Genomic DNA, 26930 nt, shown 5'->3' with positions numbered 1-26930 from the left:
GTTCCATTGGTTGGCTTGGATCCTCTGAAAGGTTGCATAAAATGATGGTTCATCTTCCCAACTTGCCTCCTCCTGCCTGTCCTTAATTCATGTAACATAAGTCCCTGTGATCCTCAGTCTGTGGTACCCATTTCTAGGCCTTGGTAACAACAGCACGTAGTTCCTGTGGCGGTGCTGAGCCCTACGTAGACCCAGGATATACTATCCCCCATTAGCCGTGTCTGCATTAATTTTTGTTCCTTTTTGATGCGTGGGTGTCATTTTTCATGTTTATCTTTTCTAATGCAGTGAGTCTTTGGTTAGCATTCCAGCCTTGTTGGAGTGGGTGGTGTGATAAACCGGCATGTTAGGATTAGGTACTGAGGGAGGCTGTGGGTGTGAAAGTGGGAGAGGGTAAACGGTGGAGGGGTTGCTTGGCATTGGTAACCTCTGCTCTTGACTTTCAGTGGTCCATTTCCTTTCCTCCTGGCTTTGATGTTCTGGAGGATCAGTGGAGCTAGGTTACGGTCTTGTGTCAATGAAGGCATATACAAGGAGACACGAATTCTCTTGAAGTCATCCTGGATTCGACTGTTCCAGTAACTGGTTTCCTTCCTTGTCACTGAAGTGTTACTCTTTATACTTGAACTGAAAATGATTTAGGAACGCTTTCTAAAATGACTGTACTAAAATACGAGAAAGCTTTAAAGCTTTAAACATGCCAGGGCTTGCATCCCGTCCTTGGGTGAATGCTGCATGTCACACGGCTGCTGCCCTCTTCTCTTGGTTGTAGGTCGCCCCCAACGATGAAGCTGTGGTGACCTTGCTGTGTGAATGGGCGGTGAGCTGCAAACGGTCAGGCAAGCACAGGGCCATGGCTGTGGCAAAACTCTTGGAGAAGAGGCAGGCGGAAATTGAAGCAGAGGTAGGTTCACTTTTGTTTCTGTTGTCAGATGCCATCATTTAAAAATAACTGTTCTGGGGAGGATTCTTTTTTTGTTTGTTTTTTTTTTGTTTTTTTTTTTCAAGGTTTATTTTATTTTTGGGACAGAGAGAGACAGAGCATGAACGGGGGAGGGGCAGAGAGAGAGGGAGACACAGAATCGGAAACAGGCTCCAGGCTCTGAGCCATCAGCCCAGAGCCTGACGCGGGGCTCGAACTCCCGGACCGTGAGATCGTGACCTGGCTGAAGTCGGACGCTTAACCGACTGCGCCACCCAGGCGCCCCATTGTTTTGTTTTTTTAATAGTCCTTACGTTTTTTTTTTTTTCTCCCTCTTCAAGGAAAAAGGGAGAATGTTTGTACTTTCACCTAAAGACTATACATACAAGATCCCTCTAAGTTGATGAAACCACTAATTTGTATTCTGGACTAGTTTAAAACTGTACCTTTTTTTTTTTTTTTTTTTAATATCAGTTTTAAAGTGAGTGAGCAGAGGAGAGGAGCTGAGGGGAAGAGAGAGAGTGAGAATCAGTGTGGAGCCCGATGCAGAGCTCAATCCCATGACCCTGGGATCATGACCTGAGCTGAAATCAAGTCAGGTGCTCAACTGGCTGAGCCACCTAAGTGCCCCTAAAATTGTATCTTTTATTTATTTATTTTAGTGTTTATTTATTTGAGGGGGGGGGTGGGGTAGACAGAGAGTCCCAAGCTGGCTCTGCACTATCAGTGCACAGCCCAATGTGGGGCTCGATCCCACGAACTGTGAGATGATGACCTGAGCTGAAATTGGGTCAGATGCTTAACTGACTGATCCACCCTGAAATTGTATCTTTTAAAATAAAACTTTAACATCTGATTTAGAACAAAGACATCTCCCTTGATGAGGTTAAGATACACATGCACATATATACATTTGTATGTATACACACACACAAATATATATAATATACACCAACTTTTGTGAATTTTTTTTTTTTATATATATATTTTTCAGAGAGAGGGAGACAGAGTGCAAGTAGGGTAGGGACAGAGAGAGAGGGAGAGACAGAATCTGAAGCAGGCTCCAGGCGCCAAGCTGTCAGCGCAGAGCCTGATACGGGGCTCGAACTCACGAATAGTGAGATTATAACCTGAGCCGAAGTTGATGCTTAACTGACTGAGCCATCAGGTGTCCCAACTTTTGTGAATTTTAAAGCCATGTAATATTTTGGTCGATCTAGAAACATTTCTTTGGGGCAGTTCTGATTTTCAGATTACAGATACCAATTTGTGTTAGTTTTGAGATTATATTCTGGTCCCAGAGAGAGCAATTAAAGCCTCGGAAATAGATTATAAAGGGGGAAAAAAAACCAAAGCGAACTTGACAAACATTAGCTTGTGCTGAAGGGGAAAAAATTTAAGCGAGTCTTCTTATCTGCCAGTGAGATCTGGAGGGACAGCCAGGAGAAGCCGTGCACGTGGTCTGAGTGCCCCCCCGCCCCCACTGCATCAGCGTCTCCTCTGGGCTCCTTGGCTCGTCCTCCGCCTTGTTCTTCACAGCAGCCAGAGCAGTCTTTGCAGCCTGGAAGCAGATCACGTTGTTCCCTTACTCAGACTCCTGATGGCTCCTTACTGTGTCCACAGAGCCTTGCACGGGCCTCCCCGGCCTGCGTTTCCCACCTCATTTCGTGCATGTCTCCCCTGGGTCACAGCTGCAGCCACCTTGGCTGTCCTGTGGCTCCAGCACACCAAACCAGCTTCTGCTTTGGGGACTTTGTCCCACTGCTCCTCCTGGGTGGCACCCTCTGCTCCCCGAGTTCTACATGGCCAGTTCCTTTCTGCCCTTCCTCTTGCAGGAAGTGTCTCTTTCTAGCATTCCTGCCTCAACACGTCATCTCCTCAGGAAGATCCTCTGTCACCCACCCTCAGGCACGCTTTCTCATATCACTCTGTTTCACTCTGTTTCTCATAACACTCTGTTTCATTGGCTTATTGTTTAAAAGCCAGCCTATCACCTTCTACAATGTAAGCTTGACCATAAGGACCTTGCCCACCCAGTTCACTGTCTTGTCCTTGGCACCCAGAACAGTGTTCAGTGCACAGCAGATGCTCTAAAGGTGTTGTATGAACAGATGAGAACTTAGCTGGCTCTCTCTTACTGATAATAGTGCCATATCCTGTGAAGCTGAAATAGGAAGAATATTTCCATGGTCTTTTCTCTCCTCTTGCTGGGAAAGCACTGTTCACTAAATATAAAGGATCACATTGTTCAAGCTGGGGCTTGAAGATACTGGTGTTGAGGTGTGAAACTCATGGCCCATTTTACAACGTGCAGATTAGGAAAGGTGTTTCATTGCTTTTTTCTATGAATAGATGGACTTGTCTACAGTGAATTGCAATGGTCAGACTTGAGTAACTGAGGTTGAATTTCTCAAATTTAGTTTACCCTTCTTCCAACGTGTTCTAGAATGAGCATATACACGTGTGCACACGCACACACAGTTAGTTGCTTTCAGAAGAGGCTTCCACAGATTACTTTGTAATTTTATTAGGTGTAAATGTATCCACATCTAAAGAATGTATTCTTTCAGAGATGTTTAAGATAATTGATTGCTAGGGTTGTCTAGGTGGCTCAGTTGGTTAAAAAACATCCGACTTTGGCTCAGGTCATGATCTCATGGTTTGTGAGTTTGGGCCCCTAATTGAGCTCTGTGCTGACAGCTCAGAGCCTGGAGCCTGCTTCAGATTCTGTGTCTCCCTCTCTCTCTGCCCCTCCCCTGCTTGCACTCTGTCTCTTTTGCTCTTTCTCAAAAATAAATAAACATAAAAAAAAAAAAAGATAATTGACATCTATTGAACATCACCAGTTTCAGAATTTGGTGAAGAGAGGATGGATTAGAGAAGTAATATCTTAATGAAATAATATATTAAGGAATAGATAATGAAAGTGGGAAGGTTGAAGGGATATTGAAAAGAATAGAAAACAAGGTTCTGATTCTTTTTCAACGGTTTCTTTTCTGGTCTTCTAGTAAGTTCTGTCTTGGATGCAGAAGTTAGGGAGCTTCCTTAGATAGGTTTCTTGAACTATGGAGATTCCACGGGTTCTAAGAGATCTTAATTGGTGATGTGATGAGTAAAAGAAATGTATCAGAGGAGTTCTCCTAGCTCTGTCATTTGACACCACACTTCCCAGCACTCCCCGAAGACAATCGTAAATACACTCTACTAGTGAAAACAAACACAGAAATATTAAACTCAGTATACATGCCCAAATGTTTCCCAGAGGGGGTATATACAGTTAACTATATGAGCTGTTTAAAAATGACAGCCCCAAATTATTTTAGCAGTTTTGCATAGGGATAACGAGTAGCTTATTGTACTATGCTGTGTATTCAGTAGGTATTTATACCACGTGGTGCAGACTTTGTAATTTACATCAATAATATCTTTCATGGGTGTCCTTTGGAATCATTTCAGTCGATCTGGGGGTAGTTGTCCCTCACTTTCATTTAAAAATTTTTTAATGTTTATTTATTTTTGAAAGACAGTGTGTGAGTGGGGAAGGAGTAGAGAGAGAGGGAGACACAGAATCTGAAGCAGGCTCCAGGCTCTGTGCTGTCAGCACAGAGACCCATGCGGGCTCAAACCCAGGAACCATGAGGTCATGACCTGAGCTGAAGTCAGACCCTTAACCAGCTGAGCCACCTAGGTGTCCCTAGTTGTCCCTCACTTTCAGAAATTATATTTACCTGTGATGCATAGCCCTCAAATAAAGTACAGAAATCTCAATTCTGCATGTTTTTTCTGAGAATTTAACTTAATAAAAAACTGACAAATTCATGATCCATTGTGACTACATTGTCCTCCAGAATTAACTATGTTTGTTTATTTTTAATCTTAGAGATGTGGTGAATCAGAGGTCTTGGATGAGAAGGAGTCCATTTCTTCAGCCTCTCTTGCTGGATCTAGTTTGCCTGTTTTCCAGAATGTGCTACTAAGGTTTTTAGATACACAGGCCCCCTCATTATGTAAGTAAAGTTCTTTGCTTCTAGATCTTAAACAAGAAATTGACCAGTTTTGGGGAATTAATGCTTCTTTTTTTTCGTAGCTTACATCATAATCAAAAGTTCTTGGTGCTGAATATAATGTATATCTTACTGCGCAAAATTTTGTTGTGTGTTTTTAATGGAGACTTCTATGCAGTTTTAAAATCAAGTGAGCTTCAAAGATTTAAAAATTTCTAGAGTTTCAAAAATTTAAAAATGAGTCCCCTCATTGTCTAATTGACATTTGGTGGTCTAGTTTTCCCTTTCTAGATCTTTCTTACCAAACAAGAGGAACTATGGTCTTGTGATGTTTCGCTATCTAATCACTATTGTGATTACGAATTTTCTGTTTTTGCTTAGTTTTCAAAATAATCTGATTTTCTACGTTTCTAATAAGAAAATAAAAGTATTTTATATCCAAGTCCTTGATACAAGGAAATAATTTGTACATATGGTTGGCTGCTTGCCTACACTTTATGGGTTGTTCTGTCAACTCCCGTTCTTCCTTTTTTTATTTTTATTTTTTGAAGTTTATTTATTTTTGAGAGGTGAGGAGGGGCAGAGAGAGGAGGAGAGATAGAATCCTAAGCCGGCTTCACGCTCTCAGTGCAGAGCTTGATACGTGAGGCTTCATCTCACGAACTTTGAGATCACGACCTGAGTCAAAATCAAGAGTCAGGCATTTCATCAACTGAGCCACCTAGGTGCCCTATCATCTCCCATTCTTCTATCTTTTATTCTGTTGTTCATGGGGAGTTGAGGGTTTGGGAATTATAAACCCAGTGGGTTTATACAGTAAGTGCACCCTTAAAAAAATTGTTTATGCATGTTAAGAGGGCTTGATCTTATGCTGAGGCTTTTGTGTGACAAAGTACAGCGGGGAGGGTCTTAGGATGGATAGTGATGAAACAACAAAAATGGCACAAGGAAATGTGGTAGGGGTGGGAAGGACAGGTTTGTGGTGAAGAAGGAGGTAAAATAACAAGAAACAGTACTACTTTCCATTCCTCTCAGAAAGTCCTTGGTTTGGGTTGAATGATACTTTGGGCTGAGGTTCTTTTAGTTAGTTGGTGGCTGTTGTGGGCTGGAGGGACAGCAAGAGCCAGAGAGATACTGGTGGTTGGGAAGTAGGGGGCAACAGTGAAACATGGAAAAGGAAGCAGAAAAATGCAGGGACGGAAGAGATCCTGGAGAGTAGAAAATAGATCGCCGGGAACGGATGTTAGCTTCTCTAACGTACCTTGTATCCTGGGGGGGGGGGGGGGGGGGGGAGGATACACATTTGCCCTTCGTGCCCCTTATCCTGTCCTCACTCCTGCTGGTTCTTTGGGAAGACCTTTCTTCTGTGCCTTTGCTTGTTCTAGATCTGGTTTGCTGCTGTCGGAGAAAGCTGTGCTTCTCTTCTGTCTTTGTTGTTTGTCATTGACTTCAGTGGTGGACAGCAGCAAATGCTTAGGCTTCAGTTTTAGGGAGCGAGCTTCATGTTGCCTAGATTTTGTTTGTCTTTGTTGGTGTTTGTGAGTGCGATGGCACCACAGACTGAGTGCTGAAGGATTGTTCTTCACCTTTTTTAGTCTCTGTCGAGGGTACAAAGTTGTAGAATGCAGCTGCAATATTAAGTTATCACGTGAGTTAAATAGACTGGCTATGAATTGAGCAAGACTGCAGAGCTCCATCTTTAGGCCCTTCTTTTTTATTCCATCTTCCCTTTTTTTTCCAGTAGATCCCACTCACTATTATTTTCAGGTACCTTTTCAGTTGTTACGTTGTGAAGTTTTTGAAAAAGTGTGCACACACGTCATGAATATATCGACACCCTCAAGCTATAAAAATAGTCATGAGCTGTTTCAGTAGTAAAACCAGAGGAAAGCAGTTTAGCTCTGCTTCCCTCCTGCCCACCCCATGTGTACCTGAAATTTTGTGTTTGTATTAACTGAATGGTTATTCATTTGCCAAGGACCACTATCTTTAAATTTGAACTTGAGCTTAGCACATCGGATATTGTTTTTTAATTATAAGGGGACAATCAAAACCCCCGTGCCAGTTTTGCACAACTGCTTCTGTCTCATAGTAAATTTTCCAATAAATGTTTCACTGTGTTAAAAAAAAAAAAACATATATGAAAATATTGTTAAGCCTTCCTGTTTGGGTTTTTTTTTGTTTGTTTTTTTTGTTTTTTTTTTGTTTTTTTTTTTCCTGCCAGGTCAGGGAGACTGAATTCTTGATTTGTTTCTTTATAGCGGATCCAAACAGTGAATGTGAAAAAGTAGAATTTGTGAATTTGGTGCTGCTCTTCTGTGAGTTCATCCGACACGATGTCTTCTCCCATGATGCGTACATGTGTACCCTCATATCTCGGGGAGACTTGTCAGTCAGCGCCTCGACTCGGCCGCGATCGCCAGCAGGAGAAAATGTAGATGAGCACTATCCAAAGGACCATGACATGAAAATGGAGGTATGCCCCTGGGAGTGGTGCCCCAAACCCGAAAACCACACTCAGCTGGGCAACTAGTTTCACAAGGATTGTTTGGTGGTGGAAGGGTGATTACATTTTACTTGTATTCTCCCATTACAGAACTTGTTTATCTCTACCCCAAACTTGTGGAGAAAACAAAACAAAACAAAAAACAACATTGGATTATAATTGATACATTCCAGAAGTTTCTTTTGGATACTCTAAAACTATTAATGAAAAGGTTTGACAGTCCGTAACATTTTTTTACTGGACAGGAATTAAATACTTCCAATTTTATGTGTTTCTAAATTCCAGTTTCCTTGAATGTTGTGACTTAAAATCAGACTTGTTTTGGTCCCATTAGAAGGAGCATCTTTAACCCCAATTCATTCATTGTTTCTGTCTTTGATACAAAATGGGAATTCTGTTTTGATCATAACACATATTTTCATTTAAATTAACAACTTTATCTCTCAAGTGTTGAGGAATTTTTTTTTTCAACAAATTATTTTATAATACTGTGAGCATGACTTTTATCGTTTTCTGCCGGTTTGGTGTTTTGGACATCATTCCAGATACTTAAAGAAGTTTTCAAGGCAGAAAACATGAAGGTGGTGACGAGAAAGAGTAGAAAATGGTGAGAGATTGTGACAGTTCCTTAAAATCAAGCTTCAAATTGGTTCTGTGGGAGTTTAAGCATAATGAAAATATTATGGTATTTTTAAAACTGTGGTTATCCTTGTAAAGACCTGATGTTAGAATTGCATGTGTGAATTCATAGTTTGTGCTCTTAAGATTTGGTGATCAAATGGTGCAGGAATTAAAAAAAAAAAAAATCATTTCCTTAATGTAAACACCATTGTTTCCGAATTTGACCACAGTAGAAGTTTAAAGGTTAAAAACTAAAGTTACTGTACCTGTTGATGCTTCATCTATGTTTCTGCTTTTTCTTTTCTATTCTTGGATGTCCAGGTATCTTGTATCTTGGGTATACTCTTAGATTTTTCTAAGTACAGTTGGTGAGCATGTGACTGGAAATAGCCCAAAGGAGGGACGTTATGGCCAATTTGATTTTTAATTAGGAAGTTTGTGTGCTTTTTCCTTCAAGTATCATGGAAGTTAAATCTTTTTTTTATCATGAGGATAAAGAATGTGACTTTGTAAAAACAGTGAATGTCTTAAAACTTCCTTCTCTTTTTTGGGAAAAGTAGATAACTAGGGAGAGAAAAGACATAGGATGGTTAAAAAATCATTGTCATATTTTAGCTTTAGTTTGTAATGAACTACAAAATTTACAGTGCAACTTTCTTTCTCTGGCAATTATCAGGAACAGACTATTATGGCGCATATGGGCATTGACTCAGGAACTACTAATATTTTTGATGAAGTAGACAAGAATGACTTTAAAACTGACTTTGGTTCGGAGTTTCCAGTAGGTTCAACCTTCAAATTCTTATTGACTATTAACCCCTCCTCCCCGCCTGCACCCCAGCCTGTCTCCATCCTTCTGTTCCTTGACCCATGTCCTGGAATGACCTGTGTACTTGTGATGTAAATGTGCTCATTCCATACTCCTTTCTAGTGTACAGTAACTCATCTTGTGATTGTCTCATTTCAGCTCATTCTTAGTTTTGGTTGCATTGCCTCCTTTGTGAATTATAACACTCTGTCCCCCTGGTTGACTGTCTTTTCTCTTTTGTTCATTTTGAGACCATTGTCTCTGAGGAATACATGAAGATAGTAGTTTCATCGTGACAGTTCTTGTTGACTTGCTATGTATGTGTTCGGTTTCTAAAGAATAGCTTTCCTGGCTCTGGACTTGTTATACTTCTTCAACCTTATCTCAGTATGGTTATAGTATTTTCTTCCTCATGGATGCAAATGAGGTCCTTTATAAAAAATCATAATGTTTGGGGTATATAGTAAAAGCTTTATTATTCATTAGTTTATTTTTTAAACTTATTTATTTTGAGAGAGCGTGTGTGCACACAAGTGAGAGACTGAGGGAGGAGCAGAGAGAGAAGGTGAGAGAGAGAGAATCCCAAGCAGGCTCAGCTCTGTCTGAGCCAAGTCTGATGTGGGGCTTGAACTCACCAACTGTGGGATCATGACCTGAGGTGAAATCAAGAGTCAGACACTTAGCCATAACCAACTGAGCCACCGAGGCACCCCAGTGTTATTCATTAGTGTTGTTAATTATTTCTTTGTGTATGTTTTTGTGGGAGACTTAGCCTTATGAGGAAACATTTAACCTTGAAGTCCAATGTTAACTCTGGCCTTCTGGAGAGTGCAGCTCTGAACAGTTCTTACATGTGTGTGGTTGTCACTTTCTTATCTGCAAAATGGGGCATGATGTTGATGGTCTCCTTTGGATCTGAATACGAATTTTGTGGAAATTAACAAAATTTATTTGTATATTTTCTTAGTGTTTAAATAAGGAAAAGATAGTGTATGAATGTCGTGTGTGTGAAGTTCTGGCATATAGCGCTCTGTTGTGTTGCTCTCTTTCATTTACAATCTCCAACATTTGTTTTACATGACTTAGATTTTTTCTCCCATGCCTGGAGAATCCTGTGAGAATGCCAACCCTTCCTTGGGCAGAAGAATGTCAGTTAATGGTGAGAAGTTGCTTAAGAGAGAAAAACCCAGGGAGTTGATTTTTCCATCTAATTATGACCTTCTGCGGCACCTGCAGTATGCAACACATTTCCCCATACCTCTGGTAAGTCATTGCTTCCATCAGTTGGCACCCTGATTGTTCCATTATGGGATCATTAGCCATTGATTATTCCATTGTGTGCCTCCATAACACATATGAAAGGAGGTGAGTTTTTGCATTTACTGCTTCTTTTGTTATAATTACAGTTGTATAGCATACATACGGATGTAGTTTAAATTTGTGATGTGATACTACTGACTAGCTAGATTTAATGGAATTTTCTAGGTTACTATCCTTTTATGAAGAGCATTTGAGTCACTGCAAATGACGTCTAAATGTGTTTTCCTATTTTTTGAAACTTCATTTACTAGTAGCTCTTATGTGCGTTGTATTGTGCTAGGTACTTGTGGTATTATACAGATGAATGAGAATTGGGGCATAGGAAAGATGAGTAAGATAGGAGGGAGACACATATAAAATGATCAACACTAAAATGAGTGCAGTGATTGAGTGAAACCACATGTGCCCTCTGGAAGATAAACCATTTCACATTCTTGGGTCTCTTCCACTCTCAGACAATAAGTATTAAAGGGGAGAGAGAACATCTGATTGAGAAATGGGTTAAGGCTTCATATTCAATTTAAGAATTGATAGCATATGAGAAATACTTGGGAAATTTAGTGTTGGACTCAGAACTTGTGATATGCATTTTGCTGAAGGGGAACAACATCGGTTTCTTGATATTCATAAAAATTGGGCCCAAATCTAAATGCGTTTATATTCTTAAATTACTGTTTTTTCTCCTGGAATTTTAAGTGAAATGTTAATGAGTCATTCTTTCATTGAGCATTATATTATTAGGTATATTATTATTATTATTTTAACAAGTGTAATTTTGAGGAATGTATACTGTTATCTTCTGGATACCTTTGAGGAATTTTGATCTGCAAACTAAACATTTTTTTTTTTTTTAAGTTTATTTTGAGAGAGAGAGAGAGAGAGAGAGACAGAGACACCACATGTGTAATTGGGGGAGCGGCAGAGAGAAAGAGAGAGAATATCCCAAGCAGGCTCTGCATTGTCAGCACAGAGCCTGATGCAAAGCTTGAGCTCAGGAATTTCGAGATCATGACCTGAGCCAAAGTTGGATGCTTAAACAACTGAGCCACCCAGGCACCCCTAAATAGTTTAATTTTTAATTTTTGTTGTTAGTTTGGAACTTTCAAAATCACTACACCTGTATATATTTTTATTACAATTTTTCTGTCCAGAGCTATGTCAAAAGTTGCCACAATTCTTTCTTGCACATCATTGGCTGAATACATTTTTTAGCTGTTACCTGTATACGTCACTCATTTTCAACATAATGGAATAATCTCACTGTTCATTTAGAACAATAGAAGGGGTGGCCTGATAGTTTAGAGATGTGTCCTGAAGAGTTTATGGATGAACTATTACAGTGCCTGGGATTTGCTTTAAAAATAGTTGGGAGTCAAGAGTGGGGTTAGGCAGTATATGGAAGTCTGGAGTTTGGTTAACCGTTAATGCACCAATGTTAATTTCCTACTTTTGGCAAACGTATCATGGTTACATGAGGCATTAACGTTAGGGCGAACTGCATGAAAGGTATATGGGAACTTTCTGTACCATCTGTGTACCTTTTCTATAAATCTTAAAGTATTCCAAACTAAAAAGTTAATTTAAATATAAGGGCGAGGGGTAATAGAGCAGATATGACAAAATGATGAAAATGGCTGAAACTAGTTGAAGATTCTGTGTTTCTCTCTTGGGTAAGTGGAGCTTTGCTGGCCTTCCTCTTCCTTGCATCTGGGTGTGCAGGACACTACCCAAACATGGACATCTTTATTCTGTTGTTCATGTAATCCTTGGCTGCACAGTCATTCCCACCATGTAACATTCTAAAGACTGTCCACTTCCTTAGAGGAAGGAGCATGAATGATTTCCAGTGATTACGTCTCTCATGATGGATTATGATAGAATTCAACTGTAATGCATTCATACAAGAACTGCTAGAAAATTGATATCATTGGATACAGTTTATTAATAGCTTTCCATCACCAGTTGCCCTAGACTTCCCTTTACTGTGTCATTTAGAATAAAATATTAGTAAGGGGAAAATGAACATATATGCTAATATGAAATTGACATTAGGAATGCTGTACAGAGTCTGCTTCTCTTTCTTAATAAAAAGGGAAAGTTTGACTAACTTATTATGCATGTGAGGAAAATATAAGAATGTGGTGGGGAAAAAAAAAATTGTGTGCCTCCTCCCTCCAGCCCCCGATCTTGAAGATGTGGCCCTAGTGAGTGACGACTAAGGAGAGAAGACTACTAGGGCCTTGACTAAAAGATTCAGGAAAAGAATCTAGTAGTTGTATGTAGGACTATATGAATGATGTCTTGATCTGCCTGTCAGTAACAACATGTTGTTAGACTATTGACAAGGACAAGTTTTAGTGTATCATCATTCTACCAGCCTGTAACATAATTGTGTCCTTTACACCTTATGTCAGATAGGTGATGCAGTGCGGGGTTCTGTCATTACCACTAGCTAACTAGAATTTGTCCAGCAGTTACCATGTTAGAAGGGTAACAGACATTTTCTTTTGGGCATTTTCTCATTTATTATTCTCTTCAAAATCCGGGAATATTGAAATTGTACACAGGAATTGTCTTGGGTTCAAGCTTCAGAAAATAATTCCTCTCAATGCGGTACTAAAAATAGCCCCGGAATGAAACCTGTTTTGTTAGCTTCCAGGAACACCATTTCTTTCTTTCTTTTTTTGTTTTTGTTTTTAACATAAATGGGAAAGTTTATTAAAGCGAAAGTACACTTTTGAGATGTGAGAGTGGGCGAGCTCTCTGTCTCTCGAGACTGCTGCCAGGAACACCATTTATTAATCACCGCAGCTAGTACAAATGTATTACCAATTCTTGTAATTGTTGTAAAAGTTGGGCTTTTGCTCTTGAAATGAGAAAAAAACCCCACATAGTCTCAAGTCTGGTTATCTAAACTTTTGAATCTTCTTTTTCCTAAATCTTTTATTTAATACCATCTATTGAATTCTTTCTGCATTACTTGCAGTCTAGAGAATTTGATCTAAGGATTGTGACCCTGAGAGCTAGAGTCACCCATTCTTTAAACTGTTGGCCCCACGTGGGGTCAGTCTCAGACATGGCACCAGTCAGCCCAGCACGTGTTGTGTTCGTAAGAAGGCCTTGCTATGTGGATCTGGCATGTCTATTTTAAGGCCATTTGACTAGTGCTGTTTTTCCGTACCTTTGATGTGAGTTTCTAGTTCCAAAACAGTAGTTTCAGCAGTTAGTATAGTGTAACACCGTGCTTGGAAATGTTATAGGGTAATATTTCATGTTACTACAAAATGAAAATAAGAAGTCACTGAAGTTGTCATCGCTAACATTAGAAAATCTTTATAATCTATGAGAATATGAGTATATATAGTACATCGAAAACTATCCATGTATTTTCAAGCCTTTTTCGAAATAAACAGTTTTAGTTACTGTTTTAGAAAAACCATTAGATCTTAAAAATTGGAGTAGTGAGCTAGATGATGGATTAAAAATAAATTAGGCACAAGTGGTTTCATGTAAAGATCAGCTGGATTTTATTTAGTATGATCTAAATGGTTTTAAATCGTGTTGCCAAAGGGCTTTCTGGCATCTTACATGGAGATCATTTTGCATATTTCTATCAAGAAGTCAGTTCCCAATATTCAAATGAATACTTCATGAATGACTGAGTCTGTGTCATAAAACTTCTTTAGGTTTCAAGGATAATGCAAGGTGTTGTGTTGGTTCAGCAGTACTTTTTAGGTTTTTTGTTTTGTTTTTGTGTGAACGTGGTTTAAGCACCACAAGGGTGCTGCTCGATTTACATTTAGAAACAGTTTCTGAGTAAAGCAGGCCACATATGGTAGCTGTCTTTTACTTAGGCTATCTTTTCTCTTTCCCAGTACTTACTGTCACTGAGACAGGAAGTGATAGCATGAAAAATCCCATATTTTATGCACTGCTCTCACCACTTGATTTTTCTTTTGGAGTCTTGGTCTCCTTATGTGAAGCAAAAGTCTTGGTGACTTTTAGGCGGAATGCTTTTGAGAGATGGTAGTACAGAATAGGATCAAAACACAGGTTCGACACTGCCAGGAGCAGCGTGGCCTCTTTGGCTTTGAAGAGTGAAATCCTGGTTGGGCAGTCAGATATTACTTCTGTCTGGCTGAGGGTGTATGGGATTCGGACAATGTGATACGGAACAAAGCATATGATGTAGCCTGTAGTCACTAAAAGTATGTTGATGAGGGCCCTTTTCACATATAGATAATTTTCATTATCTTTGTTTCTGTAGAGTTGTCGAATTACAAGGCAGTTGGATATTAAAATGATGGCTGAGAAATTTAAAAATATTGCTACACATATGAAATTGGTCAGCAAATGCCAGTTTCTTCCAAACTCCTTTTTGAATTCCATGCATCCCACATTTGGCTTCTCCTCGATGTCTTTGATGGGAATTATCATGTTGGGCACCATTATAAGAAGGACCATTAGCCACACCACGGTCGATATCATTTTGGCAAATCCAGGTTCTTGTATCCGATAAATCTTAGAGCTGTACGTCAACTGAAGACAACGATCAATACTGACAAATGCTAAGAAGATAATTGATAAGTACATATTAATGTAGATGAGGCAGGCTGTCACTTGGCAGTGAAATATCTTCAGCTTCCAGGGTGCCACACCCAAGTCAACAACGATTTTCACTGGTAATGCCAGAGTGAGCAGGAAATCAGCTGTAAGCAAGTTAATTAAGTATATGCTTACACACCTGTGATTTGTGTTGTTCTGTATGAAAGCCCAGGTTGCAAAACCACTTCCGATAATTCCAACAAGAAAAACTAAATAAAAAAAATAGGTGAACGGCTCCAGACCTGTGTAAACTGGGCAGAAGAGAGAACTGTTTGTCATCTTGAGGGAAAGGAAGGATGACTCTTCAAAAAAAAAAAAAAAAAAAAAAAATCCGGAGAATCTGTTTAAAAAAATGGTAGGGACGTTAGTAATTAAAATTAGCGACTATTTTCTGTTAAAACATCTATATTCACAATGCTAGGTTACAATTTTTCTAATTCTTATAGGAAATTTTATTGGTGAATTTACTAGATTGTGTGGACTGGTGGGAACGTCTGAGATTGTGGGGAAGCCTGGGTTTTCCATGGTGTGATTTCATGATTTTGGAATTCCCATGTATGTTTGCTTCTAGAAGGGATTTTTGTTAAGAAGTTATTTTTATTTATTTTCATAAAGAGACGAATGATTTAAGTTTATTTTCAGAAAGCAAGCGAGCGTGAGTGACTGCGAGCACAAGCAAGGGAGGGGCAGAGAGAGGGATAAAGAGAGAATCCCAAGCAGGCTCTGTATTGTCAGTATGGAGCCCTGTGAGGTGGAGGTGGTGGGCTACAACTCATGAACTGCGAGATCGTGACCTGAGCTGAAATACAGAGTCAGTCTCTTAACTGACTGAGCTGCCCAGGCATCCCTTAAGATTTTCTTTTTAAGTAACTTCGACACCCAACATGGGGCTCAAACTCACAACCCTGAGATCAAGAGTTGTTCACTTTACCACTCAAGCCTGTCAGGCGCCCCTAGAAGGGATATTTTTGACATCACACTTTTGTATTCCGGTAGTTCTTTTGCTGCCAGTTGTGTTGGAAGTTAGTTTGCAGAGGAGGTAAGTGAACTGAAATTCTGAGAAACAAAGAAAGGAAATGAAGGTAACATTGTTCGGTTGTGGCTGAGCCTGAAGAGGTTTCACTGAGCTTCCTGGCCTGCTTTTTTCGTAAATTGACAAGAGCTCTTCATGCTGGAGGAATGTAGGCTGAGAGGGGAAGTAATGGGTGACAGAAAATTGTACTGAAATTTAGAGGGAGTTATTTTGAAAGTAGGCCCTTCATTGTGTCATCTACTAGAACATTTTCACAGTCAAAATTGCATTTCATTTTTCTTTTTAGCAGAAAGAGTTGAAGGGTTAGAGTCTGGTCTTGATGCTTATTCCTTCCTTTTCCCTCACTCAGTTTCCTAATGACATAGACCTTGTGATGTCCACTATGTAGCCACATGGGACTACTGAGCACTTGAAACGTGGCCATTATCAGATTGACATGTGCTGTGAATGCAAAATACACACTGGGTTTTAAAGATGTTTTAGGAGATATTATAAAAAACATTACAAGTAGTAAAATTTCACTATTGTATACAAATAGTACAGTTAATAAAATCTCAATATTTTTATATTCAGCATATGGTGAAATGGTATTTTTGATGTATTAGGTTAAGTATGTTATTAAAATTCTCCTGTTTATTTTTGCTTTTGTAATGCAGGTACTAGATCATTCTAAAGTATCTTTCTGGTTTGTGTCCTAGTTCTATTAAACCATGCTTGTATGGTTGTTTCTGTGTCAGTGCTTTTTTTAAAAAATTATTTTTAATGTTTGTTTATTCTTGAGACAGAGACAGAGCATGAGCGGGGGAGAGGCAGAGAGAGAGGGAGACACAGAATCAGAAGCAGGCTCCAGGCTCTGAGCTGTCAGCATAGAGCCTGATATAGGGCTCGAACTCATGGACTGCGAGATCATGACCTGAGCAGAAGTCAGATGCTTAACCTATTAAGCCATCCAGGCACCCGTCTGTCAGTGTTTTTGAGAAATTAGACCATGGATGTATTTTAAAGGTTTCTAGAACATGAATATATGATCATTGGTTACAAAATTTTCAAGGAGAAGCTCAGTTATGTTAGCATGAAAACATCTATCATACTTGAGTGTTTTCTTTTTTCTTTCATTGTAGGGTTTGAAAAGTGTAGGACATGTTCTTAGAACCATTGTGATTGACACTGATAATGCTGAAATCATGACGTATTCCCTCCACATTCCTGGAGGGAATTGTTCCTCCTCCTGGAACAATTGGAGGTTGATAAGTGCAAGTTAAACCATTTGGGCTTCATTTACTCCCTCTGACCTGGTCGAAATTAATGCTCTTAGTGCCATAGGTACATCTCTCTAGTGCTGATTCTGGTGTGCATGCTCCTCATACATAGTAAACACCTGCCTTTTGATTCAAAGACCAGAAGATTTTGTGTTTTAGCAGAAAAAAACCCGATACACAACTTCTTAAAAATAGCAAATAATAAGTACAGTGGCTAAAAAGTCCAAATAAGCCCATTCTCTGAAACCTCCATTTAAAAGTAAAACAACAGAGGTGCCAGGGAGGCTCAGTCAGTTGGGCATCCAACTCTTGATTTTGGCTTAGGTCATGATCTTATGGTTTGTGAGATTGAGCCCCACATTGGACTCTGACAGCATGGAGCCTGCTTGGAATTCTCTCCCTCAAAAAAAAAAAAAAAAAAAAAAAAGTAAAAAAACAAAAATTTTTGAAGTCTTTCTGATCCTTAATTCTCCTAATTATTTAATGATCCACTGTGTACACCTTGGGATGAAACAATCTACAAGCAGACTGACAAGGCAGATGTATATGAAACTTTATAAAATGTCATTTAAAAGGGTACATGTCCTTCTTCTTTTCCTACTTGCCATAGGACTTCAGAGTTCATGGATAATTCATTCTGTACTAAACTCAGTGAAAATAATTGAGTACTTACTTGTGTCTGGTACTGAGCTAAGTATTTTACCTTTCATCATTCCTGTCATGTTGGTGTTATTATCCCTACTTTACATATGAGAATACTGAGGCACAACAAGGTCAAGTAACACCCAGGGTTATATAGCTGTTAAATTATAGACCCAGAATTCTAACTCAGAAGTCTGATCTCAGAAGCTATGTTCAAAACTACTCTAGAACTCTCAATAAGAGTAATGATGATGCTAGTGATGATGATAATGACTATTATTATCGAGCCAGCCTTACTAAGTGCTTACTATGTGGCAGGAACTCTATTTTAAGCAATTTTCATATAAAAGAGCAGAAATAAAATATCGTTCTTAACTTTTTCCCTGAATACTAATAAAGGAAATTTAGACTTTAAGTATTTTGATGTTTCTTTTTGCTATACACACACACACACACACACACACACACACCATATATATACACACACACACTATATTTATATTTATATTTAAAAAACAAACCTACATTCTATCTTTTAAATCTAAACCTCCCTTACTTTCAAAGTTCCTATGACCTAGCTGCTTCAAGCCATCCCTACTGTCTTTATCCCAATGCTCTAGATGTGTGGGATCGCTACTCTGTGACCTGCTCCTTCTTGCCTTTGTACTTTTAGTTGTGATAAAATTTGGGGGATCATAGGACTTTAAGGATGGAGGGAACCTTTAATGATAGCGTCTAGTCCAAGTCCCAGATCAGTTGAGGACACTGAGTTCTGACACTTGGGTATTGCTCAGGGTTTTCCAGCTTGTGAGAACAGGCTAGAATCTGACCATGTTGCTCATATTCTAGGCTTTCTGCCCTTATCCTTGCTATGTCCAAATCCTTCCTACCTTAAAATGCCTGGAGTAAGTTCTTCATGTCTGCAGTCTCCTACAGGCTTCACTGACTTCTTAGGACTCTGATATTTCTTTTTTAATTTTATTTTTTTAAATTTACATCCAAATTAGCATATAGTGCAACAATGATTTCAGGAGTGGATTCCTTAATGCCCCTTACCCATTTAGCCCATCCCCCTTCCCACAACCCCTCCAGTAACCCTCTGTTCTCCATATTTAAGAGTCTCTTCTGTTTTGTCCCCATCCCTGTTTTTATTTTTGTTTCCCTTCCCTTAGGTTCATCTGTTTTGTCTCTTAAAGTCCTCATATGAGTGAAGTCATATGATATTTGTCTTTCTCTGACTAATTTTGCTTAGCATAATACCCTCCAGTTCCATCCATGTAGTTGCAGATGGCAAGGACTCTAATTTTTGATAGTAACCGTTTATTTGAACCTTGGCACTCTGAGCGTCCTTTCCTTCTCTGGGTCCAAAGCTAGTGTTGGGATAAATTGATCTTTGTCTCTGTCTCCCACCTTTGCTCATTATTCCTTTACCGGGTGTTAGGATTTTGGCTTATGCTCTTGTATTTCAAATATTATAACAGTTAACACAATATTTTTTTTTTAAAGCGTTCCTGTTGCTAATACGATTTATACAAAAAAGTCTCATTTCATAGATGAATATATTAATATTCTCTGTAACTAGAACTGGCCATCCACCCATACTGCCTATGGGTAATTTATGTAAAAATAACTAGAGTGTAACTATTTATTTGATGATGCTGGAGAATCACGTGCTTTGTACTTGGTTTTCATGAACCTCAGTCTAGATTGCAATGAAAAACACATGTTGTCATTTAAAAGTTTTGGTACATTGATTAGAGGTCTAATTATACTATAATAACATTCTGTGTTATTTATCACAAATTAGAAAACCAGGCACTTGATAATTATTTCGTAAACCAATTATTTACCCTGTGGAAATTTGAGGTACGCAGAGGTACTACAGCAAAGAAAAGATTTCAAGTGGCTCCTTTGTTTAGATAAAGTGCCCATTGCTTAGAAAATAAATAAACTCATTACATTTTTTAAAAAATGAATGTCACAATAGAACGTTCTTGAAATTACCTATTATAATGTTTGCGGAGGAAAGTCCTTTTAAGACCCGTTGTACCCTGTTGTAAAGCCTACAACATGGCGTTTGTCTATCATAAAATGTAACGTTGACTTACTGAATAGTTATGTTCACCTGTAGGTAAATATTCAGTTTTGTATAAATTAAACTTTTTTTTTTTTTTTTTTTTTTTTTTTTTGAGAGGGATGGCTGGGGTCATCAGATAGAGGAAAGTTCATAGCGAGAATCTATTTAGAGTTTAATAATGGGTGCCTTCTTACACAGCAGCCTTATTATATGTAGGCATTTCCAACTTACACGTTTTAAGCTTTGAAAATCATAGCTTCCCTTTCTACCAAAAGATACTTGAACATACTGAGTATTTATTTTTTTTTATTTTTTTTTTTATTTTTTATTTTTTTTCTTTTTCTTTCTTTGTCTTTATTGAAGTATAGTTGATATACAACGTTACATTAGTTACCTTCCTTCTGTCATATAAAAACTAGAATAAAACTTTTTTTTTTTTTTTATTTTATAATATATGAAATTTATTGTCAAATTGGTTTCCATAAAACACCCAGTGCTCATCCCAAAAGGTGCCCTCCTCAATACCCATCACCCACCCTCTCCTCCCTCCCTCCCACCCCCCAAAACATACTGAGTATTTAAAGAGACCTACCTGGGGGGATACTCTCTGAGCCACTGCGGGCTCCTTGCAGGTCTTCACAGAAGCATGAGCTGTTGGCCTGGCCTCAGCAGTAGCAGCTTCATTGTGCGAACGTTGGCTGTACTAAAAATTTCCTTTCCTTTTCGTGTGGTTTTAAAGTGTTGCATATTGACGTAGATGAAGCTGTGGTTTGTAAATAGTTTAACTCTATGAAAGTCTCCCAAAGAGGTTCTTGTCAATTTTGTGTATGCTTTCTGAAGCAATTCAGATTTGTGTATTCTGCTAGAGGAAAGATTTTTACTTGTCCGTTGTAGTACCTAACAGTTTTTTGTTTTTTTTTTCTTAAGCACCCAAGATGTGTTTTCCATCATAATGATATGAAAGAACATCACTTTTTGTGCCTTGAAAGGGGCTATAAGTTAAATATATTAGATCTTGAAGCCAAATTTCTGATACTCATCAGCCTTTGGAAGTTAATTGTAGTTGGGATTAAAACAATTGTAGTTGGGATTCTGTTGAGACATTTATTAATAAACAACAAAAAGATGTCATATGACATAGTCTGTTAAAGTTCATGTTTTATTTTTTGGTCATTGTAGAAAAATCTGGAAATAAACAAGAAGAAAATTATATGCACAGAGATAATTACTGTTAAAATTTTTCGTATATAAATTGACACAAATTTTGGTACAGATTTAAAAATTCTATGTGTATGTACACCCATCTAATGTGTTATTATATTGTGCATACTGTTGTATGGTTTAATTTTTTCATTCAAGGATATACTGGATCTGTTTTTCTAAGTTAAAAGAGTAGGCCTGCCAGGAGCGGTTGTCAGTTTGGGCCCAACATCTTAATGCATTGAGACAGGTATTTAGTAATCAGTACATTGTATGTAATGGGACCTTCCTGTGCATTTCCTGTGCATTTAAATTGTTTGGTTAGATGCTTATTCTGCTTGTGGTGAGCACGTGCTCACTGAGTGTCGGAATGGAACTCAGCGTGGTGAGGGACCTAAAAAAAAGTCACTATCTCATCCACATCATCAAGTGGCTTTGCTAGGTTATCTGCTTTGAATAAAGGTAGGTTTTGAGCTCATATGTCAACCTTATTTTCTGGAGCTCTAAGTCTGCTTGTCCAAAGTTGATTTGTAAGTGCAAAGCCATTTCTTCATCAGTTAGGGTCTGATTTTCTAGTGTTGCTTTATTGCTCTGGTAGTTGCTTTGATTTTGTCTCTTTTTCTCCTAATTATTAGTTTTCCAGATTAAAAAAAAAAAAAAAAAAAAGAAAGAAAAAAGAAAAAGAAACCTCTCCAGAATCCAAAATGAATTCCTTTCAGTATTCACTTTCAAAAAGAAAAGATCTCTCAAGATACTAAATGAGATGTTAAGTTAAGAGAATTTGGGGAGAGTTTAAGGGAACTTTTGAAACAAAACAACAAACCACAACAATGTAAGGATGCTTATGATGATAGTGGCTATTTGTCTCACATTTTCTGGTGTTTTTCCAAATTCATGTAGTGCTAATAACGATGATTAATATGAATATCAGTAATAATTATTACCACTGTTATTATCATAATCACTTTGCAAAAGAAAACTTTTTACATATATTCACATATAAATCAGATGAAAAAATCCTACATCTTAAGAAACAACGTTAACTTTCATCATAACAGTGCTGGGAAATAATCCGTCTTTTATGATTTGTGTTCAGTGTTGTTGGATAGGAGTCACTGAAAATACACGTCAGAAAAGGCGCCCTTGCAGAGTCTAGTAAGTGGGCAGTTAGGCTCAGGGTTTATATCGCTGGGGTCCGGAGAGGGTGGGATGGAGAGAATTTGGTGACATGGGGCTGGCCACCACCTGAGTGGTGAATGGTACTAACAAGGTGGGAAGCAAAACTGGAATGAACGGTTTTTGGTAGTGAAGCTTCTTTTTCCTTTTTTTGAGGAATGCTTATCTATGTTTACTTTCCTGTCCACTTTGGGGGTAAAGACAGAATTAAGAAGTCTGTTCAACTATTATTAAAAGTCTAAGGCCACAGCTTTTGTGTCTGGATTTCCAGATCTAAACGAACTGAAGTACCCTTGTTCTCAGTTGTTCTGTTTCCTTTTTGGAATGGTGAGCAACCAAACTTTTAATAGTGAAACTGAACCATGTTCTTCCTTTTGAGAATGAGGTTGAGGTAACATGATATTTTGTGGAAGTTTATTCAGAGTGGAAATATACTTTTTTGTGGCTACCGTCCCTGTTTTGTTTTTGTTTTTAACATGAGTTCCATTTGAATTTCTAGAAGTTACTTCTTTATCTGTTTCATTAAGGACAAATGTTTGTCAGAGTGTATTTTGTTAGTGTTCTGGGAAATTAGAGGTCATCACTAAACCAGTATTTCAGAAACCCAAGTAAGGACAAGTGTGGTGAAGTTATTTTTTCCTTACGTTGGTCATAGCAAGTACTTTTTAAGAAGTGACTGGTCACTTTACTGTTTAATGGATATTTTGTTGTTTAAAATAAAAAGCAAGGGGCACCTAGGTGGCTCCATCGGTTAAGTGTCCAACTTTGGCTGAAGTCACAATCCCCAGTTTGTGGGTTCGAGCCCCGCGTCAGGCTCTATGCTGACTGCTGGGAGCCTTGAGCCTGCTTCAGATTCTGTGTCTCTGTCTCTCTCTGCTCCTCCCCTGCTCACACTATGTCTCTCTCTGTGTCTCACAAAAATAAATGTTACAAAAAATATCAGAAGAAAATTGCCGCACAAGTTGAGATAGAAAATTTTTATTGTAGTCAGCTCCTCCAGGCACACAAATCATGCCTTTGATCTTATCAAACACAAATATCAAGCAGTCTTTTGGTAGAAGTATCATTTTTAATGCTTAACATTCTTAAATTTTCTTTTTTAAACATAGCACAGTAGCCCTTTGGAGCTAATAAGGAAGGGGAAAATGAATGTTGAGTAGGTAGTCACTGCCACAGCCAGACACGGGTCTGAGAGCTTATTTGTTCCAAAGAAATCCATGAGATCTTAGGAGAGTCCTCACTTTACAGGTGGGGAAACTAAGGCCTTGCCCAAAGCTGCACAGTTAGACTTCAGGGTCCTGGCCCTTCATGTGCCTCTTAAATGAAAATGTTGGGCAACAGTGGTTACGCAGTAGTCGGGCAGGTCCTTCCAGCTGCCCCCTGCCCCTCTGCCCCCCTCAGTGTTCCCAACTTTTTGAATTCAGGTGCTGCTGAACTTCAGAGTTTGCAACTGAGGATGTTCTTAACTCGAAGTAGTTTGCATCCCGAAGTATTTTTTTGAACTTTGGGCAAGGGGCTGTTCCTCAATTAAGAAATGCTGGTGATCAAGATATTTCTCCTTCAAGGTGTGGGGCTCCCTGTCTACCTTCTCTCTGGAGCCACTGTGCTTTAGGGTTGCATTTTTAAATTTTTTAAAAGTACATAGTTCCCTTTCCCAAAGGGGACATTTTTCCCAAAAAAGTTCAGACTTTTTTCCCCCTGACTCTCACTGAGACTGGCAGCTTCCAGTCTGAGAGCGATGAATGTGATTAGACAAGAGTACTTTATTTTTAAAATGTGTATTTATTTATTTTGAGAGAGAGCACAAATGTGTGCATGAGCAGAGGAGGGGGAGTGAGTGAGAGAGAGAGAGAGAGAGAGAAGGAGAGAGAGAGAGAGAGAGGAGAGGAGGTAAGGAGGGAGGGGATCCCAAACAGGGATCTTAAAAAGCTAACATGACCTGAGCCGAAATCAAGAGTAAGACACTTAACTGACTGAGCTCCCCAGGTGCTCAGGTGCCCCGATAAGAGTACTTTTAAAACCGAGACATAGAATACAGAGCTTCTAACATGTGGCTGTTTCTGTATTACTTAAACTCTATTTTCCCTCTTGAATGAAATAGTAAAAGCTGGAAATGTTTTAAAAGCGACAGTGTTTGAGGAATGTGAACTCAATTATAAGAGTAGCTGATGGGAATATAAGCTGGTGCAGCCACTCTGGAAAAACAGTATGGAGGTTCCTCAAAAAACTAAAAATAGAACTACCCTATGCCCAGCAATTTCACTACTAGGCATTTATCCAAGGGATACAGGTGTGCCGTTTCAAAGGGACACATGCACCCACATGTTTATAGCAGCACTATCAACAATAGTCAAAGTATGGAAAGAGCCCAAATGTCCATTGATGGATGAATGGAGAAAAAAGATTTGGTATGTGTGTGTGTGTGTGTACACACACACACACAATTGTGTGTATACACACACACACAATGGAGTATTACTCAGCAATCAAAAAGAATGAAGTCTTGCCATTTGCAACTATGTGGATGGAACTGGAGGGTATTATGCTAAGTGAAATTAGTCAGAAAAATCATATGACTTCACCCATATGAGGACTTTAAGAGACAAAACAGATGAACATAAGGGAAGGGAAACAAAAATAATATAAAAACAGGGAGGGGGACAAAACAGAAGAGACTCATAGATATGGAGAACAAACTGAAGGTTACTGGAGGGGTTGTGGGAGGGGGGATGGGCTAAATGGGTAAGGAGAATCAAGGAATCTACTCCTGAAATCATTGTTGCACTATATGCTAACTAATTTGTATGTAAATTTTAAAAAATAATAAAATAAAAAAAATGCAAAATAGGATTTTACATAGAAAAAAATGTGAAAGGATCTGAGTGTTCATAGAACAACATATGGATTAATATAGAAGAAAAAAATGTACATGATTCTTAACATGGTATTAAATCAGCTCTTAAAAAATCTAAAAAAAAAAAAAAAAAAAGTAGCTGAGTATACTCATTCCCCTTGCCTGTCGTTTTGTTTTTCTCCCTTTTTATTGACTATACAGTGTTAGTGGGTCAGCTTACAGTCCGTTTTATGTTTCACTTGTGAGGTCTAACTGGGAGATTTGATTCATGGATGTGAAATAATTAATAAGGGGAAATCCCTAAGAAAGAACTTTTAAAGGTTATCTTGTTTCTTTTTAGTCACTGAAGTTCATTTTTTCCCCCCTTAAGTGGTTATGGTCCATTTCTTAAGAAGTTGTGAGTAATGTTTTCAAAGCTCAGAATACATTTTACAAACTCTGTTGTTACTTTCCAAGAGAAGGTTCTCCTGGAGAAATTCTCCCTATCCCTTGCCATGCGAGTCTGTGCTTTTTGATCAAGTACTTAAGGAAAATTCCAACAAATATTTATTTATGTTAATATTTTTATTAAAAACTTGTTTAATGTTTATTTTTGGGAGACAGAGAGCATGAGCAGGGCAGGAGCAGAAAGGGAGAGAGACATGGAATCCGAAGCTGGGTCCAGGCTCTAAGCTGTCAGTACAGAGCCCGACGTGGGGCTCGAACTCAGGAGCTGTGAGATCATGACCTAAGCCGAAGTCGAACGCTTAACCAACTGAGCCACCCAGGAGACCCTCCAACAAACATTTACTGACTGCATGCTTCCCCCTTAGCTCCCATGCTAGAGAGTATTTGTTTAGAAGGTTACAGAGTAGAGAGGTTACAGAGTAGAGAGGGTGATATGGAATATGCAGAGATCCTGCAGTGGTGCTGTTAGAACCCATAGGAATCCAGGCAGTACAGTCCTGAGGTGAGGTAAAGAGATGCTTCTGAGGAGTGAGGATGTGGTGTCAGGCATGGGGGTGGTACAGATGACTGAGATGTAGGCCGGTGTGTTAGCTGACTCTCGGGCAGTCTGGGTGCTTGGAGAACCTGAGGAGGATCCACGTTAGGAAAAGGCTGAGACCAAATCTTGGATCACTGTGGTTGATCTTGGGTGCTTCATTAACAGTGGAGAGCTCAGTAAATACGCTCAGTAAGTCTGAGGGCTTTGGATTCCATAGGGTTAGGTGAGAAAGCAGAAGGCAAAAAACCAAGTAGGGGCTGATTGTGGTCATTTTGAGTGAGAAGCAATGAGGAGCTGCAGTGAGATGGATGGGAAGGGATGGGAGCTTGGAACCATTGCAGAAGTATGGTGTGGGGCTGTGGTGTAGGGCTGGGAGGGGAACAGACTGTGGTTTCAGCTCTGGCTAGGGAAGTCTGAGGAGAGGGTCTGCTTTGATGTAGGTAGAAAGTAGAAAGGCGAGTTTGAGTGTTGGCTTACTATGTTTTTACTGCTACCTCATTATTTGATGAAGTATAGATTGCTCTTTATTTTACTCCTTCTCTTTTAGATGTTAGATATTCTTCAGTGCTTCATCAGTCATCACCAGAACATTCTGCTTTTGCTTTTGTTTGTGTGCTCATTTGTTTTTTGGGTTGCAAATATAAGTGAAATCATATGTTATTTGTCGTCTTGTCTGACTTCACTTAGCTTAATACTCCCTAGGTCTATACATGTTGTTGCAAATGGCAAAATATCATTCCTTTTTATGGCTAAGTAATACTCCATTGTATATATACACCATGTCATCTTTATCCATTCATCTGTGGATGTATGCTTTGGTTGCTTTCATATATTGGCTAACGTAAATGATGCTGCAATAAATATAGGGTGTATATGCCCTTTCAAATTAGTTTTCATCTTCTTTGAGTAAGTTCTCAG

At 38.9% G+C, this 26930-nt stretch overlaps 2 protein-coding genes across 19 annotated transcripts in view; one reads left to right on the top strand and one right to left on the bottom strand.

Moving 5' to 3' along the window:
* Positions 1–26930, top strand: part of MED12L (mediator complex subunit 12L) — a 336555-nt gene that overhangs the window by 93236 nt on the left and 216389 nt on the right. For 10 of the 17 annotated variants that reach the window (XM_045503242.1, XM_045503247.1, XM_045503256.1 and 7 more), the window contains 5 exons: positions 773–904; positions 4803–4929; positions 7188–7402; positions 8730–8834; positions 9948–10124. In XM_045503242.1, coding sequence (XP_045359198.1) covers positions 773–904; positions 4803–4929; positions 7188–7402; positions 8730–8834; positions 9948–10124 — 756 coding nt within the window. The remainder of the gene's footprint in view (positions 1–772; positions 905–4802; positions 4930–7187; positions 7403–8729; positions 8835–9947; positions 10125–26930) is intronic. The other 7 variants (XM_045503255.1, XM_045503254.1, XM_045503252.1 and 4 more) reach the window with 1 other exon arrangement.
* Positions 13685–22928, bottom strand: GPR171 (G protein-coupled receptor 171). Of its 2 annotated transcripts, none has more exons than XM_045503278.1 (2): positions 20390–20744; positions 13685–15126 (listed from the first exon to the last, which is right to left on the bottom strand). In XM_045503278.1, exon 2 carries the CDS (start codon positions 15063–15065, stop codon positions 14106–14108), a length of 960 nt encoding a protein of 319 aa, XP_045359234.1. In that variant the 5' UTR covers positions 15066–15126; positions 20390–20744; the 3' UTR covers positions 13685–14105. The 2 variants fall into 2 exon arrangements, 1 of the variants encoding a protein (XP_045359234.1); XR_006718642.1 differs by lacking the exon at positions 13685–15126 and adding an exon at positions 15150–15353 and having other exon boundaries at positions 20390–22928.

Source organism: Leopardus geoffroyi, chromosome C2 (genome assembly GCF_018350155.1).
Source record: "Leopardus geoffroyi isolate Oge1 chromosome C2, O.geoffroyi_Oge1_pat1.0, whole genome shotgun sequence".
Classification (NCBI taxonomy): Eukaryota; Metazoa; Chordata; class Mammalia; order Carnivora; family Felidae; genus Leopardus; species Leopardus geoffroyi.
Note: the sequence above shows the minus strand (reverse complement) of the source record. Positions and strands in the feature narration are given on the sequence as shown.